The following is a 19,428-nucleotide window of genomic DNA, read 5'->3' on the forward strand; positions in this document are numbered from 1 at the left end:
GCCAGTTTGCCTCAGCGGCACTTCTGTGAGACTTTGATGGACGAGAGTTCCCGGTTGGCGTTCTTCCGGCGAGGACACAGAATGCAGACATGTTCGAGTCGCTACTAAAAGACACAGATATCCCTATACTGGTTTTTTTTCCCCAATTACAGGTTACATTCCATATTATTTTGTATTGGTTTCAGGTGTACAGCTTAGCAGTCAATCATATGCTTTACCACGTGTGTCCCCTGATATCTCTAGTACCCAGCTGGCACCATGAGTAGTTATTACAAAACGACTGACTGTGTTCCCTCTGTGGTGCTGTGCTCTGCCTCCCCGTGACTGTTCCGTAGCTCCCGGCTGGTACTTCTTGCCCTCGTCAACGTTTTCACTCGTTCTCCCAGCCTTCCCGCCCCTTTGGCAACACATCACTCTGTTCTCCATGTCTAGGAGTCTCTTTCTGTTTTGTTTTTTAGACCCCACATAGAAGGGAGACCATGGGGTACTTGTCTTTCCCTGTCTGACTTTCTCTATCCCACTCAACACAATGCCCGCCAGGTCCACCCACGCTGTCGCAAAGGGTGAGATGAACCCACACACCCCCTTACACCACGTACGTACGGAATAAACTCAGAACGGGTTAAAGACTTCAGTGTCAACGCCCACACCACACACGTTGGACTCTGACCGTATACTGTGGATTCGCATTCTGTTCTGGGGATGGGAGGGTCTGGGGTTTCATTCCACCCTGCCCCCACGCCGTAGCCTGGCTTCCCACCCATCCACCTCTGTCATTCTGGTTCTGTGACTTTCTTTTATTCCTCATTCTTCTCCCCCCCTCCCCCCGCCACCTTCTTTCACTGGCCATTTTGACGTGGCGCTCGCAGCCAGGGTGTGGCGTTCAGGTGCATGCCAGGCTGGAGGCACCTATAGAGAAGGTTCTTCCAGTCAGTAAGACGTGGTTGGGTCTAATCTAGTCTAAATTACTGATCTGAACGGTGGTTTCCCCACCGTGACCAGCCGTGTTCACGGCACAACCGTGGTCTCTGCCAGAGAGGGTAGGTGTTAGGCCCAAGCGTTGGATCCCATTTCAGACCCAGCTCCGGGCGCGGGGGGCCGAGGCCCACCCGTCTGGTCTCCCGTTTGGCTCTGTTTCTAGGAGGAAGTGTTGTTCTACTTTTCTTTCAGTTGTGAGTAGGCGAGCAGAGAAGTCACGCACCTGCGTTCCCTTGCTGCGTTGTGCTGGCCGAGGGCCATCTCCCTCCCTGCCATGGGGTCTCCCTGCCGTTCCCACGGGGCGTTAACCGCCGGTCTGATGGGTGCTTGGCTGTGTGTGCTGATTCTGACGCTTTTCCCCACCTAGACGTGGGGTCAGCTGTCAGAGACGGTTCTAGAGCCTCCGGTGGCAAACACACGTACAGCACATACACATCGTCTGTCCCTCCGCTGCCTGTCCCTCCGCCGTGTGCGAGGAATTCTCTGTCGCCACGTTCCCGGTTCCCCGGGGGCTCTCTCGTCCCAGGCACGCCCTCCTTCGGGTTACGGGGCTGCACTCACCAGTGCGCTCCCAGTGCCCACCCTCCTGCTCCCCCTGCACACAGTAGGTCTTCTCCTGGTTCCTGGCCTAAACTTCTAGGAACCTAACTGGGCCCCAGCGTAGAGAGGTGAACTCCCAGACCACCTGTGTCCTCACCGACCGACATCCCCTGAGCCTCCAACTGAAGGCTTCTCGGGTTCTGCTTGGCGTAACGCTGGGGATTCACTTCTGTTGTTTGCTTCTTCTTTCTTTCTTCCCTTTTTTTTTTTTTTTATTAATAATTTTCCTCTGTGGCCCGTCTCCCCAGCACGTCATCCGAGCCCAGCGGGCCATCAACAACGAGATGGCCCATCAGCTCTACGTGCTGCAGGTGCTCACCTTCAACCTCCTGGAGGACAGGATGATGACCAAGATGGACCCGCAGGACCAGGTGAGAGCTCCCCGGACGGCGGGGAAGGCCCAGGAAGGGGACAGACAGGGTGGCATCGGCCGTCTATTCTTGGGCTGCTCTGAAACCGGGAGCATTTAGAGCAGGGGTCGGGAACCTATGGCTCGTGAGCCAAATGTGGCTCTTTAGATGGCTGCATCTGGCTCACAGACAAATCTTTAATAATAATAAAAAAATAATAACGTTAAAAATATAAAACATTCTCATGTATTCCAATCCATTCATTTCCTACCGCTCATGTTCATGGTTGTGGGTGGCCCGGAGCCAATCACAGCTGTCCTCCGGGACAACACCGAATTTTTATTGGATAATGCGTAACGTACACGGGTCATTGTATGGCTCTCACGGAATTACATTTTAAAATATGTGGCGTTCCTGGCTCTCCCAGCCAAAAAGGTTCTTGACCCCTGGTTTAGATGCTGGCGTTACTGATTTATTACCCTCTGAGAACTTGGGGGGAACAGATTTAAAATGTAGAGGAGTCTTGATTCAGAGAATAAAATGCTTGGATGATTTCCTCAGGCATCAAACACGTGCCTTATGCTTCCTTTACTGGATGACATCATGTGGCCATTGACCTTGGCCCCTGGCCCCAGTCCCCTCAGTGGTAACAGGGATGGTCAAGTTCCCAGACACCTGGGGCCGCTTGGCAGCTAGCTCTGCGTGATAGGAGCCTTCCGATTGAGGAAGGGCTTTCCCTTCCCCGGGGATCCGCCCACAGGTGGTTCCGGGCCTGCACTGCAGTGGGCGGGCTGTCCGCCGTGACTCCCCCTGGGCCCCGGGTGGCTGTGCTCGGAAGGTTGCGCCTCCCTCTGCGTGCGAGCCTGCAGTGTGCGGGGACAGCCGGGGGAACAGCTGGGAGCCCTGCTGTCTCACGTTTTCGGCTTCAGCAGCGCCTGCTGCAACTTTGGAAGGGAGAGCGCTGCTGGCCGGCACGTGGGGGCCTGATGGATCGCAGATGTGCCCCGCACGCGCGGAGCGTGGAACCCCCGCGGCCCTTCCTTCGCGGTGGGAGGCCGTGCGTGCGTGCGAGGGGCGGGGCGGAGAGGTTTGGAGAGGCCACCGCACGTGCCCCTGACTTCCGGCCAGGCCAAGTGCAGTCACCCCAGAGGGATGATGACACTGTCATCTCGCCCCTTCCAGCGAAGGAAGGCAATGCCCCTCCACGGAGAACAGCCCTCCCTGTGGCGAAACCTTTCTTTTCTTTATTTAAAAGATCTCTTATATTATGATAAAAAAAAAAAAAACCCAAAAAACATTTACCACTTTAACCATTTCTAAAGGTTGGTCTGTATGAAGGCGCTTCTCAGTGCAGTGAGGGACCCTTTGTTCCCTGAGTGCTGGTCATAGGCGCCGCGTCCCTCTCCCTGCACTTTCCACAGTGTGCCACCCCCGGTGCTCGAACATGCCCGTCTCCGGTCCCGAGCCTTCCGTCATGTTCGGGGCTCCTGTAAAAACTTCAGAAAATTCACAGAAGTATTCCAAATGGCCTGGCCGTGAGGATAGTTGTGGAACAGAGCCAGGGCGGGCCAGCGGAGCACGCGGCCGGGCACGGAGCGGGCGGAGCCCAGACTCACGGTCCTGGGTGTCTCTGATCTGGCTTTCTCTCTCCTGCGCGCAGTGAATGTGTCGCTCCCCGCCCCCCCCCCCCCGCGGGTGGGGGGCAGGGAGGGTATGCAATGCCCCCCCCCGCGGGTGGGGGGCAGGGAGGGTATGCAATGCCCCCCCGCGGGTGGGGGGCAGGGAGGGTATGCAATGCCCCCCCGCGGGTGGGGGGCAGGGAGGGTATGCAATGCCCCCCCGCGGGTGGGGGGCAGGGAGGGTATGCAATGCCCCCCCCATGGGTGGGGGGCAGGGAGGGTATGCAATGCCCCCCCGCGGGTGGGGGGCAGGGAGGATATGTAATGTTACCCCCCCCCCCAATGAAAGTCTCTCCTCTCTTCTCTCCTCTCCTCTCCCCAACGCCTGCAGGCTCAGAGGGACATCATATTTGAACTTCGCAGAATTGCTTTCGATGCGGAGACGGAGCCCAACGCCGGCAGCGGCAGCATGGAGAAGCGGAAGTCCATGTACACCCGGGATTATAAGAAGCTCGGCTTCATTGTGAGTGAGCCCGGCCCCAGTAACCTCTCTTCTTCCAGCCTCATGGGGGCTGACCTCGGCCACCCCGCCCCGCCGGCCGGCCGGTCTCTCCGGCGAGCGTGTGGCCCGCTCACGCCTGACAGGCTGGCTCTCACGTTTTCCAGATGTTGAGCCGGGTTGAGCGGGATCACGTGAGAGCCTCTTCTGGCTGCGGTGGGACGGAATGACTTGCACAAGTGTGACTCATGCTGGGCTTGTTTATTCAGCTCCGATGAAGTGTAAGGGAGAGCCGTTCGCCCGGGGGGCATCCGGGCTCTCTTCGGTCCACTCCACTTCACAAGATGCTGGGGGTTCTTTTTTGAATGAAGTGGGGGGATGGCAGTTGGGGGCTGGACCCCATCATGATGGTTAGAGATTGGGTTACTTACCACGGGTCGATTTTATATCCAAGTTGAGATTCAACCACGGTGAGATTGACGCAGTAGACATTTTCCTAAACGTTTTGTCTTGCTGCAAATGCTAAGATGTCTCTGAGGGGGTTATTTATTTTTTTTCTTGTTTTTTTTTTTTTTTCTCCCTGTTTGCAAAGAGAGCACAGCTTGTCCTGAGTCTAAATCTGGGCCATTCTTGCTGTCACCGCCGTCACATTTCTGCGTGACCTTGGGCTGATCTAACTCAGATTCTGCCAATGTAAAGTTGGGTTTCCATTATAACTTCCACATAAATGGCAAAAAACAACAACAACAAAAATGAGACTTGGGCTTTAGTGGTTATAAATCACCAGGCATTATTTCATAATCACAAATGCCATTTCCTTAAACACACACACACACACACACACACACACACACACACACACACACATATTAACGTTTATCCACATTGACATCACGCCTTGTGTCGTGATATTTGGGAAACCTTGCCTTTGGTGGGAACTGTCTTTGAAAGGGTTTCCGCATCGGGTCATAGGTGCTGTTTTTCATTACTGAGGATTTTTTTTTTTTTTAATTTGGGCATACTATAGTTTATTTAACCCGGCCCGTTTCCTGGGTGTTTCGATGTTTTGAAATGACCATCAAGTCTGTGATGAACACCTGTGCTGCCCACGGATTGCACCCCCAAGCTCGTGATAGTAGAGTACTTCTGTGGGGCCGTCCTTTCTGTGGTATACAGTTTTATAGCTTTCCATATCACCACCTTGCTCTGAGGACTTTCCTCTGGAACCAGCAGTGGAGGAGAGTGAGTATGCTTTGGCAACTTTCCAATACTGTCTGTAAACTAAAAAAAAAGAAAAATCTGACAGCGTGAGCTGTTTTTTTATGCGACAGTCTCAGCACGTCCTTTCTGAGAGGATTACGCGTCAAACGCTGCATTGAGTTATGCAACTTGCTTGGCAGACGTATTGCTATCATTCCTTTTCTGCTGTTTCTGGTATTTTAACTGACATTCCATCTGATCTTTTAGTTGAACCTGGTTTTATTAGTATTTTAGCGAACGGTGCCAGGACCGGTGGGCCAGGTGGGAGCCGGCTATGCTAGGTGTGTGTCGGTGATCGAGGTGCATGGGTGGCCCCGGCCCTGCCCTTACCTCCCTGCAGGTTGGCAGGGCCCGTTTTCCAGCGGTTCTGCCAAGGGAATGTGGGTGGGGCTCCCATTCTACCCCCCACCCCGCCCTGCTCTTTCCAAGTTTCACGTGTGTGCGTTGAGCAAGGTGTGTCTCCGTCACCAGGGAAGCTTTGCAAACCCACCCCCTCTGCCTCGGCCTTAAGTCATCTCAGAACAGTCAGGGCACGGACGTTCCTAATGCTCCCCGTTGTTCGCGCTGTCCCGGTGGAGAGCCCGGTGCCGGCTGCGCCCGCATTTCTGCCATTTCCTCTTCTTCATGCAGCTGTGGATCTGGCTTTTGGTGCATTTGAACCATGCAGAAGATGCACAATCCTAGCTCCCCACACCTGCTGCTTCCCAGCCTTGGAAACTCCTTGTCTCTGCCCTGGGTCCTGGCGGTTTTTGTCGGGGGCCGTCGGATCTCAGAATGTCCGATGTCACATCTCCTTCCGGCCGTGAGCGTGAGGGACGGAGAGCAAGGGCAGCTGGGGAAGAGCACAGGGTGGGACTCGGGCTGTGACAGGCCCCCGGACCATTGCGGCTCCCTCAGAAGGGTGTATCCATCACGGGGGTGCCGGGAGGAAGCCCCGTCCGAGGCCGACTCACAGTGAGTGGTCTCGGTGTAGCCCCACCTGTCTCCCCACAGTGGTTACCTTCCCCGCCATGTAATGTTCGTCCGTCTCATCTTCACTGTCCTCTGAGTGTTCTGTGTCACGAGTGCTTGGTGAGAAACTGCATTTTTTTAAAAAAAAAAAAAACCTGAGAGCTAATTTGATGTACTTGTGAGGCCTTCCCCACTTGTGTGGCCTCCTCTCGGAGGGCTTGCAAAGTCCGAATAGAAGCAGCAACGACCTTGGACAGGGAATAACCACCCGGGAGTGTTCGTTTCTCTTTATTTTTCCATGTATTTTTTTGTTTATTCCAGTATCAATTCTAGCCCTTCCTCTGAAGCTTCTCCCAGGCCCCCTCCTCCACGAGAGAGTTGAGACATTGGAGAGCTGGGTTACTTATACGATTTCTAATCCCAGCAGCTGCGACAAGCAGAGCTTTTCGCTTTCAGAACACCAGGCAACCAACCAACCGAGAAAGAGACAGGGCTCAGGGAAGGGCTCTCCGTGCTTCCGGCGCCACCTAGCGGCCGCCGTGCGAATAACGCGGAGAGCCGGCGAGCTCATCCAGCGTCCGGCCACAGAAGCTCTGGGCTGGGTGGACAGTCCTGGCGCTGACCTCTCCCTGTGCTTTCGAAAGAGGGATGGTCTCTAGCCTGTTCATTCGTTCCTCGGCTCCTTCCTGGTAGGTCCTTCTGGAAGCAAGCTGAGATTCGGATGCTCTTTCAGCTCTCTTTGAAGAAAAGTTCAGTGGATACCCCGAGGAGGAGTGTTGCCCAGGGAGTGCTAAACGCCAGGATTTCCTGCGCGACCTTTTCCTCGGCCGACTGGTGGCGGAGCCTAGCTCTCAGCCTGTCTCAGCTTTCGGCGAGCCTTCCTCACTGGGCTCCGTCATTTGAAAGGGAGAGAGACCTGGGACGCTTCCTTTCGCTTGGGCACCGAGAGGCCGCTGCAGGACTATGACATGGCCTAATTTCAATATTTCTGTGTCTCGAGGAATGGGTAGGCCCGAGGAGAGGGAGAGAAAGGGAAGAAGGGCCGGTTGGTGGAGCAGTCAGAACACACGCATCATTGATCGGTGAAGTTCACCATCTTATGTGGGCGTAGGACCTAGGACCCCAGAAACAATGACAAGAGTCCTATCGAAGACTGCGGATCACAGAGCACCATAATAAAATATAATAATAATGGACACGTTTGAAATACCGCAAGATGTACCAAAATGTGGACGCTGTTGGGAAAGGGGCATAGATAGACTTGCTCGCCCAGGTGGCCAGAGACCCCCAATGTGTAAAAGAAACAAACAACAGAACCAGCGCCATCTGCGCACAGTTCATTTTCAGATCTGTAAAGCCAGTAGCCACTGACTCATCCGAGTTTCCTCGAGTCAAAGGTGTCTACCTCACCAGCCTTATTCACCTCTGTTCCCCATCTCCTTCTCTCTACACAAACTCTGTACTAACTGGCTTCTCCTTCAGCACTCCGCCATCTTGGCTGCTTCTCTTCTCCTCCATGTGGCCTTTCTCTGCTCTCTCCTCTCTAATGCTAATCTCAGGAACAGAGAGAGAGAGAGAGAGAGAGGGAGAGGGAGAGAGAGGGAGAGAGAGAGAGAGGGAGAGAGAGAGAGAGAGCGCTCTTCCGGTCTGCCCCACTTTATAGTGTAGAAATCAAAACCTTTAATCCAATCTACAAACAAGGAAGTCTCTGATACAAAGTCACTTAGGGTGGGAAAGGCTTAGTCTTAAAACTAAGCCTTAGGGTGTGACAACCCTGCCTGCTTACAGCCTGTCCCTCACACCCCATGCAAACTATAAGCGAGCAAACCTATACATCATATTTACAAACTTATTTGACCAACAAGATCCCTCTGGAAACAAGGCTGTCCCCCACTTCGACCCCCACCCAGTTGCCTTTTTCTTTTCCTTTTTCAATTTACTTGGAGCCAAAATAAACTTATTTTTGATAGCAACTGTTTTCTAAATAATGTAATGTGCTTTTAATATAAGAAGGTTTGGGAAGCACTGCCCTTAACAATTTCAGATTGCCTTAGAAGAAAAACAAAAAATGAGTGAAATGTGGAGGCGGAAAAAAAATTAAGGGAAGGAATGTTATTTCAGCATGAAGGTTCTCTTTCCCAGAGCAGGTTTTCTTTTTTAATTATTTTTATTTATTTATTCATTTTAGAGGAGAGAGAGAGAGAGAGAGAGAGAGAGAGAGAGAGAAGGGGGGAGGAGCAGGAAGCTTCAACTCCCATATGTGCCTTGACCGGGCAAGCCCAGGGTTTTGAACCGGCAACCTCAGCATTCCAGGTCGAGACTTTATCCACTGCGCCACCACAGGTCAGGCCCCAGAGCAGGTTTTGTGGTATGAGGTATTCGGGAAGCCAGCTGCCTGGCCGGGAGGGGACTGCTCTTGGGAAGAGACCTCCCAGTCCCCACGGGGAGGGAGCATGTCACACCACACAGGGTCCTCATGGGCAGGTGCACCAGGGTTGGTCAGGAGATAGGGGACCAGAGGGTGAGGTTGGGAAGAGCCTTCTTCTTGTGCTCGTTCCCTGGAAGGCAAGGCAGCGTAAGCAGGTTGAGGATTGGCTCCTGGGAGTAATTTCACAGCCTCCGGGACACGGGTGCTATAGTTTTCTGGCCCTGCGGCTGAGTAGGGCAGAGTGCAAACGCCCAGATCAAGGAGTTGGTTGGGGGTGTAGAATCTGGATTGGCTGGTTTGCATGTGAAAGGCACATGTCCTGTTTCTAACCCTGGGCAGGGCAGTCCCTCTAAAGTCAGCAAGGACCCAAACTATCAAAGCACCAAAAAACACAACAGAATAACTTCTTTGTAACGATTAATGCAGATGTATGTTCAGATTCTCAGAGGGTTTTTCTACCATCTTGGGTGAGGGGAGATATATGTGCATCATTATGCAAGTGTAATTATACATAATCACAAATGCAGTTCTTGGTGTCATTTTAGTATAGTCTTTCCCCTACAGATGGCGGGGAAGGAAGTGCAGTGGGTATTCACGTACCGCTTCCTCCATTCCCACCCCGGTCCCTGTCCCCGGACTGCAGGAGGGAGCATCTTTGTCTCCATGCCACTAGACTTCAGCTGTTACTGTGAGGGTGTGACATCGGGCTGAAGCAGGGCCCAGGAGTCACGGTGCCCCGGGCTGGTTCCTGACTCTCCCACCCGCAGCCTGGCTGACGGGGCGGGGCACGTTACTTGACATTTCCGTGACTCAGCTTCCTTATCTTTAAAATGGGGACCAAAGGTCACCTCTCTGTCAGTAGGTTTGCCATGCGGATTGCGTCAGTTGGTACTTGTAAGTCACACAGAACAGTACCCAGCACGCAGTAAGCAGACCAGGACTTTAGATGCTATGGTGGTGATGGGACAATTACTGTTACTGTTATTGTTGGGACATGGCCCAGGGCCCTGTGACACTGATGGGGAACTGTGGGAGCCGTGAGTGATTTCAGGGTAACAGTGAAACGGAGGGGAGGGGTTCAAGGGAACCGTTCAAGAGGAAAGAACAACTCGTTCTTGGGAAACGGCAGATAACCTCTCACGGTCAGTGTCGTTGGGGAGAGAGGGGTGGGGGGTTGGCTGGGCGATGGAGGGGCAGAGTATAGAGAATTTTAAATTCAAAGGAACTTGAAATACGCCCAGTCCTCATTATTCACAGAATTCGTATTTGTAAATTCACTTACTGAAATTGATTTGTATGAAGCCAGTATCCACGGCCGTTGTCACAGCCGCCTGGCCCATGCAGGTTTGCATTGGATTCGGACAGATGGTAATAAAACAACAGAGCCAAAAACTGGTGGGCCATCATCTTTAATCCTAGCTTGCACCCGGCAGGCAAGTAAAAACACATACTGGGCTCCAAAACTCACTCATTCAGTGCTCACAAAGCTACTGACTTATCCGAGTTTCCTAGAATCAAAGTTTTCTAACCTCATCAGACTTATTCACCTCTGTTCCCCATCTCCTTCCTTCTCCCTGCACAAACTCTGCACAAACTGGCTTCTCACTCAACACTCCGCCATCTTGGCTGCTTCTCCTGGCCTCCTCCACGTGGCCTTTCTCTGATCTCCTTTTTCTGCTCTCTGCTCTAATGCTAATCTCAGGAACCGAGAGAGCAAGCTCCCCGTTTGCCCCACTTTATAGTGCAGAAATCAAAACCTTTAGTCCAATATACAAAATAGGGAAGTCTCTAATACAAAGTCACTTATCTGAGGCATGATGGGATTGTACCACCCCACATCAAAAAGGGTGGGAAAAGCTTAGTCCTAAAACCAAGCCCCAGGCTACAAGGATCCTGCCTGCCCACAGCCCACCCCCAACACACATTAATATCACCTGGGCAACGGGCTTCCATGTGGGCAGCGCCATCTTTAACAAAGTGAGCATAATATATTTTATCTGCCCAACAATCTACCCCTATGCTCACTTTACTGCCCACAATCTATACCACCGGCATCCCTGTGCAAGGAAATTAGGCACATTACACAAATTACAACAGCATGACAAATCATACAATTTCAACAATTACTAAGGTACATTTCACCAGTCTCTGAGCACTTTGCCAAAAGCGCAAAATGTCCTCGACCTTCTTTCTAGCCATGGGAAAAGCTTCCCGGGACAGGGGAAGGGCCTCTAGCAAAGCTACCCCCCCACCCCCATCAGGGTATTTCACATTGTCCAAAATCCGTTAAGTCCATCCAACAAAGGAGCCAGTGCCCACTCCGGTCATAGTCCAGGAAATCAGTCCACGCACATGGGGCCTCAGCCACCCCTCATTCCTGCTGTCCTGGCAGGTCTTACACTGTCCCAAAGAGGAGCACGTGGCAATGGCAGTCAGCATTTCCGTCTCTACTCCGGAGAGCATGATGGCATTCACCCCTATGTCCCAAAATGTCAGCAAACCCACCAGTGGCTTAGCAGGCACTCCCTGCTGTCCCAGCGGCCACTCGGCGATGCACACCTGGCTTCCGGGACGTCCGTTCATCCTCCACCACAGCTGCCGCTGTTTACCTTCTGGAGTCTGCGAGTCACAATTCCGGTCCAATTCATCCTCTAAAGATGAACTGAAAACACCAGCTCGCGCTGCCGGAATTGAGCCCCAGGCTGCCGCCACCTTTCCCAGCTCCGACCTCAGCCCCGGCCTCCTGCCGCCGCTGGCTCTCCACAACCTCCAGGGCAATCGGCAATTCAGGAACCTGTGAATCCTCCTCCAGCAGCTGCTCCATTTCCAGGCGAATCTCGCAAACCTGGTCGGCCTCCTCCTCCAGCGCTTCCTCCAGCTCCAGGGTCGGCATCTGTTTCTCCCACATTTGCTCCAGCTCCTTCCACTGCTCGGTTTGCAGGTCCCAGGCAGCCTCTTCCACAGAGCTCTCGGTTTCCTCACACATGGCTGTAAAAGTCAGCCAGCCTACGGTCCCCAAAAGGACAGCCATGGGGAACTATAACAGCAGCCAGTCCTCTACTCCACCACTCAAAGGTGGCTTCATACTCACCTGTATCGAATCCTGCTGACTACACCAAATGTGAAGCCAGTGGCCAGGGCCAATATCACAGCCGCCTGGCCCATTCAGGTTCGCATTGGATTCGGACAGACGGTCATGAAACAAAACGGAGCAAAAAACTGGTGGGCCATCATCTTTAATCCTAGCTTGCACCCGGCAGGCAAGTAAGAACACACACTGGGCTCCAAAACCCACTCATTCAGTGCTCACAAAGCCACCGATTTATCTGAGTTTCCTAGAATCAAAGGTTTCTAACCTCACCAGTCTCATTCATCGCTGTTCCTCATCTTCTCCCTGCACAAACTCTGCACAAACTGGCTTCTCCCTCAGCACTCCACCATCTTGGCTGCCCCTCCTCTCCTCCACGTGGCCTTTCTCTGCTCTCCTCTCTAATGCTAACCTCAGGAACCGAGAGAGCAAGCTCCCCGCCTGCCCCACTTCATAGTGCAGAAACCAGAACCTTTAATCCAATATAAAAACAAGGAAGTCTCTGATACAAAGTCACTCATCTGAGGCATAATGGGATTCCTCATGAGAGTGCACCACCCCACATCAAAAAGGGTGGGAAAGGCTTAGGCCTAAAACCAAGCCCCAAGCTACAAGGATCCTGCCTGCCCACAGCCCAACCCCAATACACATTAATATCACCTGGGCGACGGGCTTCCATGTGGGCAGCACCATCTTTAACAAAGTGAGCATAATATATTTTATCGGCCCAATAATTTGTCACCCCCAAATCCACTGGTCCTGGTGCCGTCAGAGTGGTCTGCAGACACTCACGGAGTGACAAAAAGAAGTTTGCCCGACAGGCACACGAGATGAAATAAGATGACACCCTGTCTTCTTGTCTCAGTTCTCGTGTCGTCAACAAGGGTCCATCTCGCAGTCCGGCCAGGGCCGCGTGCTCTGTGTGGGCATCATTGCTGTTTGGTTCCAAAGCCTCACGCTGAAGCGCTGGCCCGTGTTCCCAGGGGCCCGGGCTGTGCTGGGCCGTAGGTAGAAAATGTGTGTGTTAGGTAAGCGTAATTCAAACATGAGGTTGAACAGGCTGTTACCGTGAGGCCCGTGTTCATGGATCATCAGCCTGTATTAAATAAGGCGCCTTTACGCGGAAGCACGTGGAAACCAAGTTTCTGAAGTGGTCCGTTGATGAACTCCGTGTGCCTGTTTCCCGGAAGCAGATTCTTCTATTTCCTTCCTCATCTCGGCTGTGCTCTGGTTGAATCTGATCAGACACCCCCTGCCCCATCAGAAATACAAAGCCCCCCGAGTCCTAATTTCCAATCTTGCTTCCATCCGGGTTTAACCGGCAGGGAAATCCTAGTCCTTAGTGACGCCGTAGCTGGATCAGCCACCAGATGGCGCAAGAGCACAGCCATTGGCTTCCAACCAGCCCAGCCAGAGCTCAGAGGACCCGCCAGGGCGACTCCTCGCCTGTCTCACCCTCACGCCCATCAGCCAGCAGAGTGTGCGGTTGCAGGAACAAGTCAGGGACCTAACCAAGGCCTGTGCGTTAGTTACTGTCCAGGCTGAACGTGGTTACCACAAGGAGCCGCTCTGATGTGCTTGAGAAGGTGGAGGACTTACTCATTTTAAGTAAGGTTCCAAAGAACCCTGCCGGGCTGAGGCAGAAGGAGGCAGTTTAGGAAAGCGTTAGCGATTCACCTCGGCGTGTTGTGTGCACATTCTCGGGTTTCTTTGTACCGGGACTTGGCGGCCAGAAGGCCCCCTCTGGCAGGTTCACGCGTGATGCACCGGGGAGGCGGGCTTTGTAGCCTGTACACAAGTCAGTGTTACTTGAGACTGCCTGCCTGCAGCCTTGGTGAGCATGGCCGCCTCTGGGGCTGGACCGCCTGGTTCTGCAGGCCAGCTCCATTTGCTGGGTGGCCTTGGAAAACTTACCTAACCTTCCTGAACCTCAGTATCTTCATTTGTAAGGTGGGTCCACCTAAGCTTGTTATGGACATTACTGAGTTCATGGAGGGCATGTTCTTAGAAACTAGCCTGGCACTGAGAAAATCTGAGTCAAGTCTAACTATCGATGTCACCCGTCAGGATCGGATGGTTCTGGTGCGTGTGGGGTCTGCCTTTCCCCCGCGGCGTGACTGAGACGGCGTCCATCTGACCACCACCAGCTGGGCCAGCGAGTTGAAGTGTTATAGAGCTTCACAGAGCTAATCCTGAGGGGCCACAGGTCCCAAAGCACATGGATTCTAGAGCAGTGGTTCTCAACCTTTCTAATGCCGTGACCCCGCAATACAGTTCCTCATGTTGCGGTGACCCCAAACCAAAAAATAATTTGGGTGGCTACTTCATAACTGTAATTTTGCTACAGTTAGGATTCGGAATGTAAATACCTGATATGCATTATGTATTTTCCGATGGCTTTAGGCGACCCCGTTGGGGTCGTGACCCACAGGTTGAGAACCGCTGTTCTAGAGGATTCCAGAGTGCTGGGCAGGGCAGGAATCTCATGCCCCCCAAAGAGCCCCCGTAAAGGACGGGTGGTTCTTTTCTGTCTCGCTCTCTGCTTCGCTCGGGAGCTGCCCGCAAGCCCAGGGCTGAGTCAGTCCTCGCGGTCCTGCCCAGGGTGTCTGCCTCTGCTCCCGAGGGGGTGTTCCAAGGGCAGAGGGCTCAACCCCCCCCCCCACAGAAAGCCAAGAGCTGCTGCTGTCCACAGCAGGAGGGACGGGGCTTTGCAGCTGGCTGGCTCCCTCCGGGATCTCCGTCCGTCCGGAGTGCCTTGGACCCAGGCTGGGCAGCACCAGACCCCAAGCATCTGAGCGGTTCTGGGGCCCAGGCGCCACGAGGGTCGGTGTACCCCTCCAGCACGTCTGCTCGTTAGCTCCGCCGCCGACGCGGGGTTGTGGTTCTGTCCCTGGTAAGACCCCCGTCAGAGGAGACGGGAGACCAGTGCTGGCTTTCCGGGGACCCAGGCCAGAGCGGGGGGGGGGGGGGAGTGGCCAGGTCAGGGACCCACGACACAGTCACTTGCTTGCTGGTGACAGCCACTGACCAGCTGCTCGTGACATCAGCGTGCCTTCTATTTTTATCCTCTTTCCTGAGATTTTTTTTCTTTTCTTTTCCTTTTCCCCCCCGAATGGTCACCGTTTGGCTGCGGCGTGTGATGTAGCTCTGAGTTGGGAGGGGACGTGACCCCGGGAGAGGAGGCGTCAGCACGGCGTCCACGCCTGTCTCTGGTCCGGGGGGGGGGGGGGAGGAGCTGGGTGCCAGGCGCCGGCTTCGGGGCGTGGGGTTCTAATTCTGGGCCTGGCATTCTGGGTGTGTAGGAGGGCTGTCGGAACCTTCCCGATGGGCAGGGGCAGGGACCAATTTGAGGACAGTGTGGTTACGTAAGACCTGTCCCGATGGAGGCGTCTGGTCACACTCCCGTGCCGTTCATTCAGAAGAGGAGAGGCAGGGGAGCATGGAGGGGAGTTCTCCGTGAGCTGGCGCACACCTGCAGGCTGTCCGGTGTGGAGTGGCCCACGCTCCTGAGACGGTTCTGGGGACCACACCGTTACCAGGGCCAGGGGATTCAGTGACCCTTGGCTTTTTCAGCGTCCTTGCCCCGCCTCCCCAGACGGTCCCCTGGCTGATTCACTGCCCAGCTAGGGATGGCCACCCCTTCCGGCCCCAGCACGTCGCGGCCTTCTCGGGGCCGGGCCAGGGCCACACGTCTGCCGGGCAGGCTCAGCCCATCACCGCCCGGCACGGGGACAGTTGTTCCTCTTGCAGGGACAAAGCAGACGAGGCCTGTCCGCTTCAGGAAGTCAAAGACCCGCTTGCGGGGACCGCCTGGCTGTGGAAAGGGGAGGCAACCCTTGCCGAGGTCAGACGACTTCTCAAGTCGTGCAGGCCGAGGTGCAGACCGCCGGGAAGCAGGGTGGCGACCCAGGCGAACGTGGCCTATCTTGGCATCCTGGGTTTTGGCCTCCGGAGGCCCGATGGGGGTGGGCAGAGCTGGGGCATTCTCTCCCCTACCGTGGGGTCCAGCCAGGCTAGAGTGACAGCCCCCTTCCCCGAGGCTGTCTGCCCAGGGCCTTCCGTCCGTCCTCAGGGTGATGCCACCGGGAACGGAGACCTCACACCGACTGCCTGCTTGCTTCTCCTTCAGGGAGCAGGACGGGCCGCTGACTGGGCTGGTTCTCGGAGCAGACGAGCAGGGCGAGGCCATGTCTTCATGGGGGGGGTGGTGGAAGGCCGAGTGGTGCTTCTTGTTCTTGGCAACAGTGTTGCTCCCGGTTCTCCGGAGTCCTGGGAGGCCTCGCCCGTCCTCGGGGCCAGCGGGTGGCAGGGCCAGCGTCCGGCCCCGTTGCCTCTGGGCTCCAGCCTCCACCGGGGCCCCTGGGCTGCGCCGTCCCGCTGTGGAAGGAGAATGAAACCACCCGTTCAGCTCGGCCGGCTCGCTCCGTGTGTCCATGTCAAGGCCTCTGACGGTGGTCTCCGCCCTTCCTCTGCCCCCTCCTCTCCCTCCTCCTGATCCGGAGCCTCGTGCTCCCTGAGATGATTCCCCGTGACCACACTGGACCTCACTGGCGGTCACCTTGCTTCGTAGCCGAAACAAAGCAGTGCAGGGAAGGAGAGCAGGGCGCTGATGGTCCAGGTCCAGAGAGGTCACCTCTCCTCCTCCGCGGGGACCCAGGAACTCGCCTCAGTTCTTCCCCCTCTCCCCCCAGCGTTGTTCTTGACCAGGACGTCCAGTTTGATTTTGCTTCTCTTGACCATCCAATCCCTTCCCATGCTCGTCCGAGATGTCATGGGCGTGCGTCATTCTCTTAGCTTAGGGGACTCTCCCACGTGTCCACGGCAGCCACCTCTCGTCACGCGTGAGCACTGGGGGGGAGGGGACGGGCTGGAGAATGGGGAGCAAGAGGAGGGAGACGCCTGCGGTGTGGCTGCTCTCTGGGGGGGTCTACCACAGAGGACACTGGGTCCAGGACTGTTGGGAGAAGAGCCAGGCCAGCCCCCGCAGGTAGGGGAGCTGTGGGGGGAGGCGGATTCATCCCCAAATGGGAGGGTCCTGCAGAGTCATGCAGCTGCTCTGTGGGAGGGGACCCACCACCTCCAGCCGGGGCAGGATGTCCCAGACACGGGGCGGGGGGGGGCCCACCTCCAGCCGGGGCAGGATGTCCCAGACACAGGGAGGGGGCCCACCTCCAGCCGGGGCAGGATGTCCCAGACACGGGGGAGGGGGCCCACCTCCAGCCGGGGCAGGATGTCCCAGACACGGGGGAGGGGGCCCACCTCCAGCCAGGGCAGGATGTCCCAGACACTGGGGAGGGGGCCCACCCACCTCCAGCCAGGGCAGGATGTCCCAGACACGGGGGAGGGGGCCCACCCACCTCCAGCCAGGGCAGGATGTCCCAGACACAGGGGAGGGGGCCCACCTCCAGCCCGGGCAGGATGTCCCAGACACGGGGGAGGGGGCCCACCTCCACCTGGGGCAGGATGTCCCAGACATGGGGGAGGGGGCCCACCTCCAGCCGGGGCAGGATGTCCCAGACACGGGGAGGGGGCCCACCTCCAGCCCGGGGCAGGATGTCCCAGACACGGGGAGGATGTCCCAGACATGGGGGAGGGGGCCCACCCACCTCCAGCCAGGGCAGGATGTCCCAGACACAGGGGAGGGGGCCCACCTCCAGCCCGGGCAGGATGTCCCAGACACGGGGAGGGGGCCCACCTCCAGCCCGGGGCAGGATGTCCCAGACACGGGGAGGATGTCCCAGACATGGGGGAGGGGGCCCACCCACCTCCAGCCAGGGCAGGATGTCCCAGACACAGGGGAGGGGGCCCACCTCCAGCCCGGGCAGGATGTCCCAGACACGGGGAGGGGGTGCCTGAGGATTTCAGCCCTCTGGTCAGAGCAGACTTTAGAACGACAGCACCCCAATGTTCACTGGCAGAGAACCCTGGTAGTGATGGGTCAGCCAAAGGAACGGGGCCATGCGGGAGTTTAATCTGGCATAACAATAAGTGACGCGTGGATTGATTCATTTTTTTTCCCCCATGCAGCTGGTATTCATGAACATTCATTATATGTAAGGCCCTGTGGGAACAAGCCTCTGGTCACATGATGAACCAGGCGGAAGCCAAGATCTGCATGGATCTTCCCGTATAGGGAGCTCCTGGTCCCTCTGGGCCTCCGTGCCTGCCGTTCCTTCTGCTTGTGTTCCCTTCCCTCTCTCACACTCAGCTGGAAACCGCTCCCAGCTCGACGAACTTCTGTTTCAGCCCACGTCACCCTCATTGTTATTACTTGCCCACTAGCCTGGTCCCCCCAGAGGGACAGCCTCTTGTCTGTTTTGTGTCCCTTGTACCCCACACAGTGCCTAGCACTGGTTGAGCACATGTCCAGTGTGTGTTGTACAAACGAATGAATCAGTTAGCAATCCTATTACTCAAGGAGGCAGACCTGTGTGTGTATGTGTGTGTGTGTGTGTTTGTGTGTAGCACGTGGAGGCTGATGTGCACAATGAGAAAATTATGAACAGAGTCAGAAGTGCCCTTGACATTTCCAAAGGGAATAGAAAGAGCTTGTTTGCGGTGCTCATGACGCTATGTGGCGGGGACATTGGAGCTGAACTGTTTGATTGGAGCAGAAACAAAGGGACCGGCATGCATTAGCCGTGAAGGGGGACGAGGCACACGGTGACAGGAGGACGTGGGCAGCTGGGGAACGTGAGGCGGGGACCCCGGTGAGGCCACTCCGTGGGAGACCGGGCCCCGGGTGTGGGGATGGGCGTCCTTAGTGGTCACTGGGAGATGCTGCACTCCGTGGGAGGCTGTGCCCCGGGTGTGGGGATGGTCGTTTTTAGTGGTCACTGGGAGATGCTGCACTCCGTGGGAGACCGGGCCCCAGGTGTGGGATGGTCGTCCTTAGTGGTCACTGGAACATGCTGCACTCCGTGGGAGACTGGGCCCCGGGTGTGGGGATGGTCGTCCTTAGTGGTCACTGGGAGATGCTGCACTCCGTGGGAGGCTGTGCCCCGGGTGTGGGGATGGTCGTCCTTAGTGGTCATTGGGAGATGCTGCCGTTTCATCTAGGGCCTCCGCCTCGGCGGCCACACACAGGAGATGGTCTTTTGGTGACTCTCCTTCCCTCTGAGGGGCGCTGTGTGACTTCTCACGGCGGGAGTCCTGTTGTAGGACGAGGTTGGATACCCACGGTGGGCGCCTCTGAGCAGAGCATCTGAAATAACTCACGTGTTTACCTGCGTGCGTGTGTGTGTGCGTGTGCATACGTGTGGACGCACAAACGTGTGTGCCTGCGTGTGCGGGTCCATCGGCAGGAGAGAGAACTGGATGGCCCGTGACACAGGGAGAGCCGGGAAGCAGCACCTGCTCTTCCTATGTGTAAGGTCTCCTGGTGACTCCGCCCTGTTCACGCAGCCCTGCCCCGTTTCCAGTGCTGGCGTGAGCGTCCTGTGGAAGGCTGCTGGTGGCCGAGGGGGTGGCCCTCACAGCCCCCAGTCCTGCAGGGAGCGGCTGCGTGGTGGCCCGAGGCTCCGTCCTTGTCTGGTAGTCCCGAGCGGGCGGCCCAGGGCTCTGTCCTTGTCTGGTGGCCCCGAGCGGGCGGCCCAGGGCTCTGTCCTTGTCTGGTGGCCCCCAGCGGGCGGCCCAGGGCTCTGTCCTTGTCTGGT

At 56.0% G+C, this 19,428-nt stretch overlaps 1 protein-coding gene across 8 annotated transcripts in view; it reads left to right on the forward strand.

Annotated features, from left to right (window-relative positions):
* ELMO1 (engulfment and cell motility 1) overlaps positions 1-19,428 on the forward strand; it is a 505,561-nt gene that overhangs the window by 192,458 nt on the left and 293,675 nt on the right. For all 8 annotated transcript variants that reach the window (XM_066353938.1, XM_066353942.1, XM_066353943.1 and 5 more), the window contains 2 exons: positions 1,827-1,949; positions 3,939-4,070. In XM_066353938.1, coding sequence (XP_066210035.1) covers positions 1,827-1,949; positions 3,939-4,070 — 255 coding nt within the window. The remainder of the gene's footprint in view (positions 1-1,826; positions 1,950-3,938; positions 4,071-19,428) is intronic.

This window comes from Saccopteryx leptura, chromosome 12, assembly GCF_036850995.1.
Source record: "Saccopteryx leptura isolate mSacLep1 chromosome 12, mSacLep1_pri_phased_curated, whole genome shotgun sequence".
NCBI classification, from domain to species: domain Eukaryota; kingdom Metazoa; phylum Chordata; class Mammalia; order Chiroptera; family Emballonuridae; genus Saccopteryx; species Saccopteryx leptura.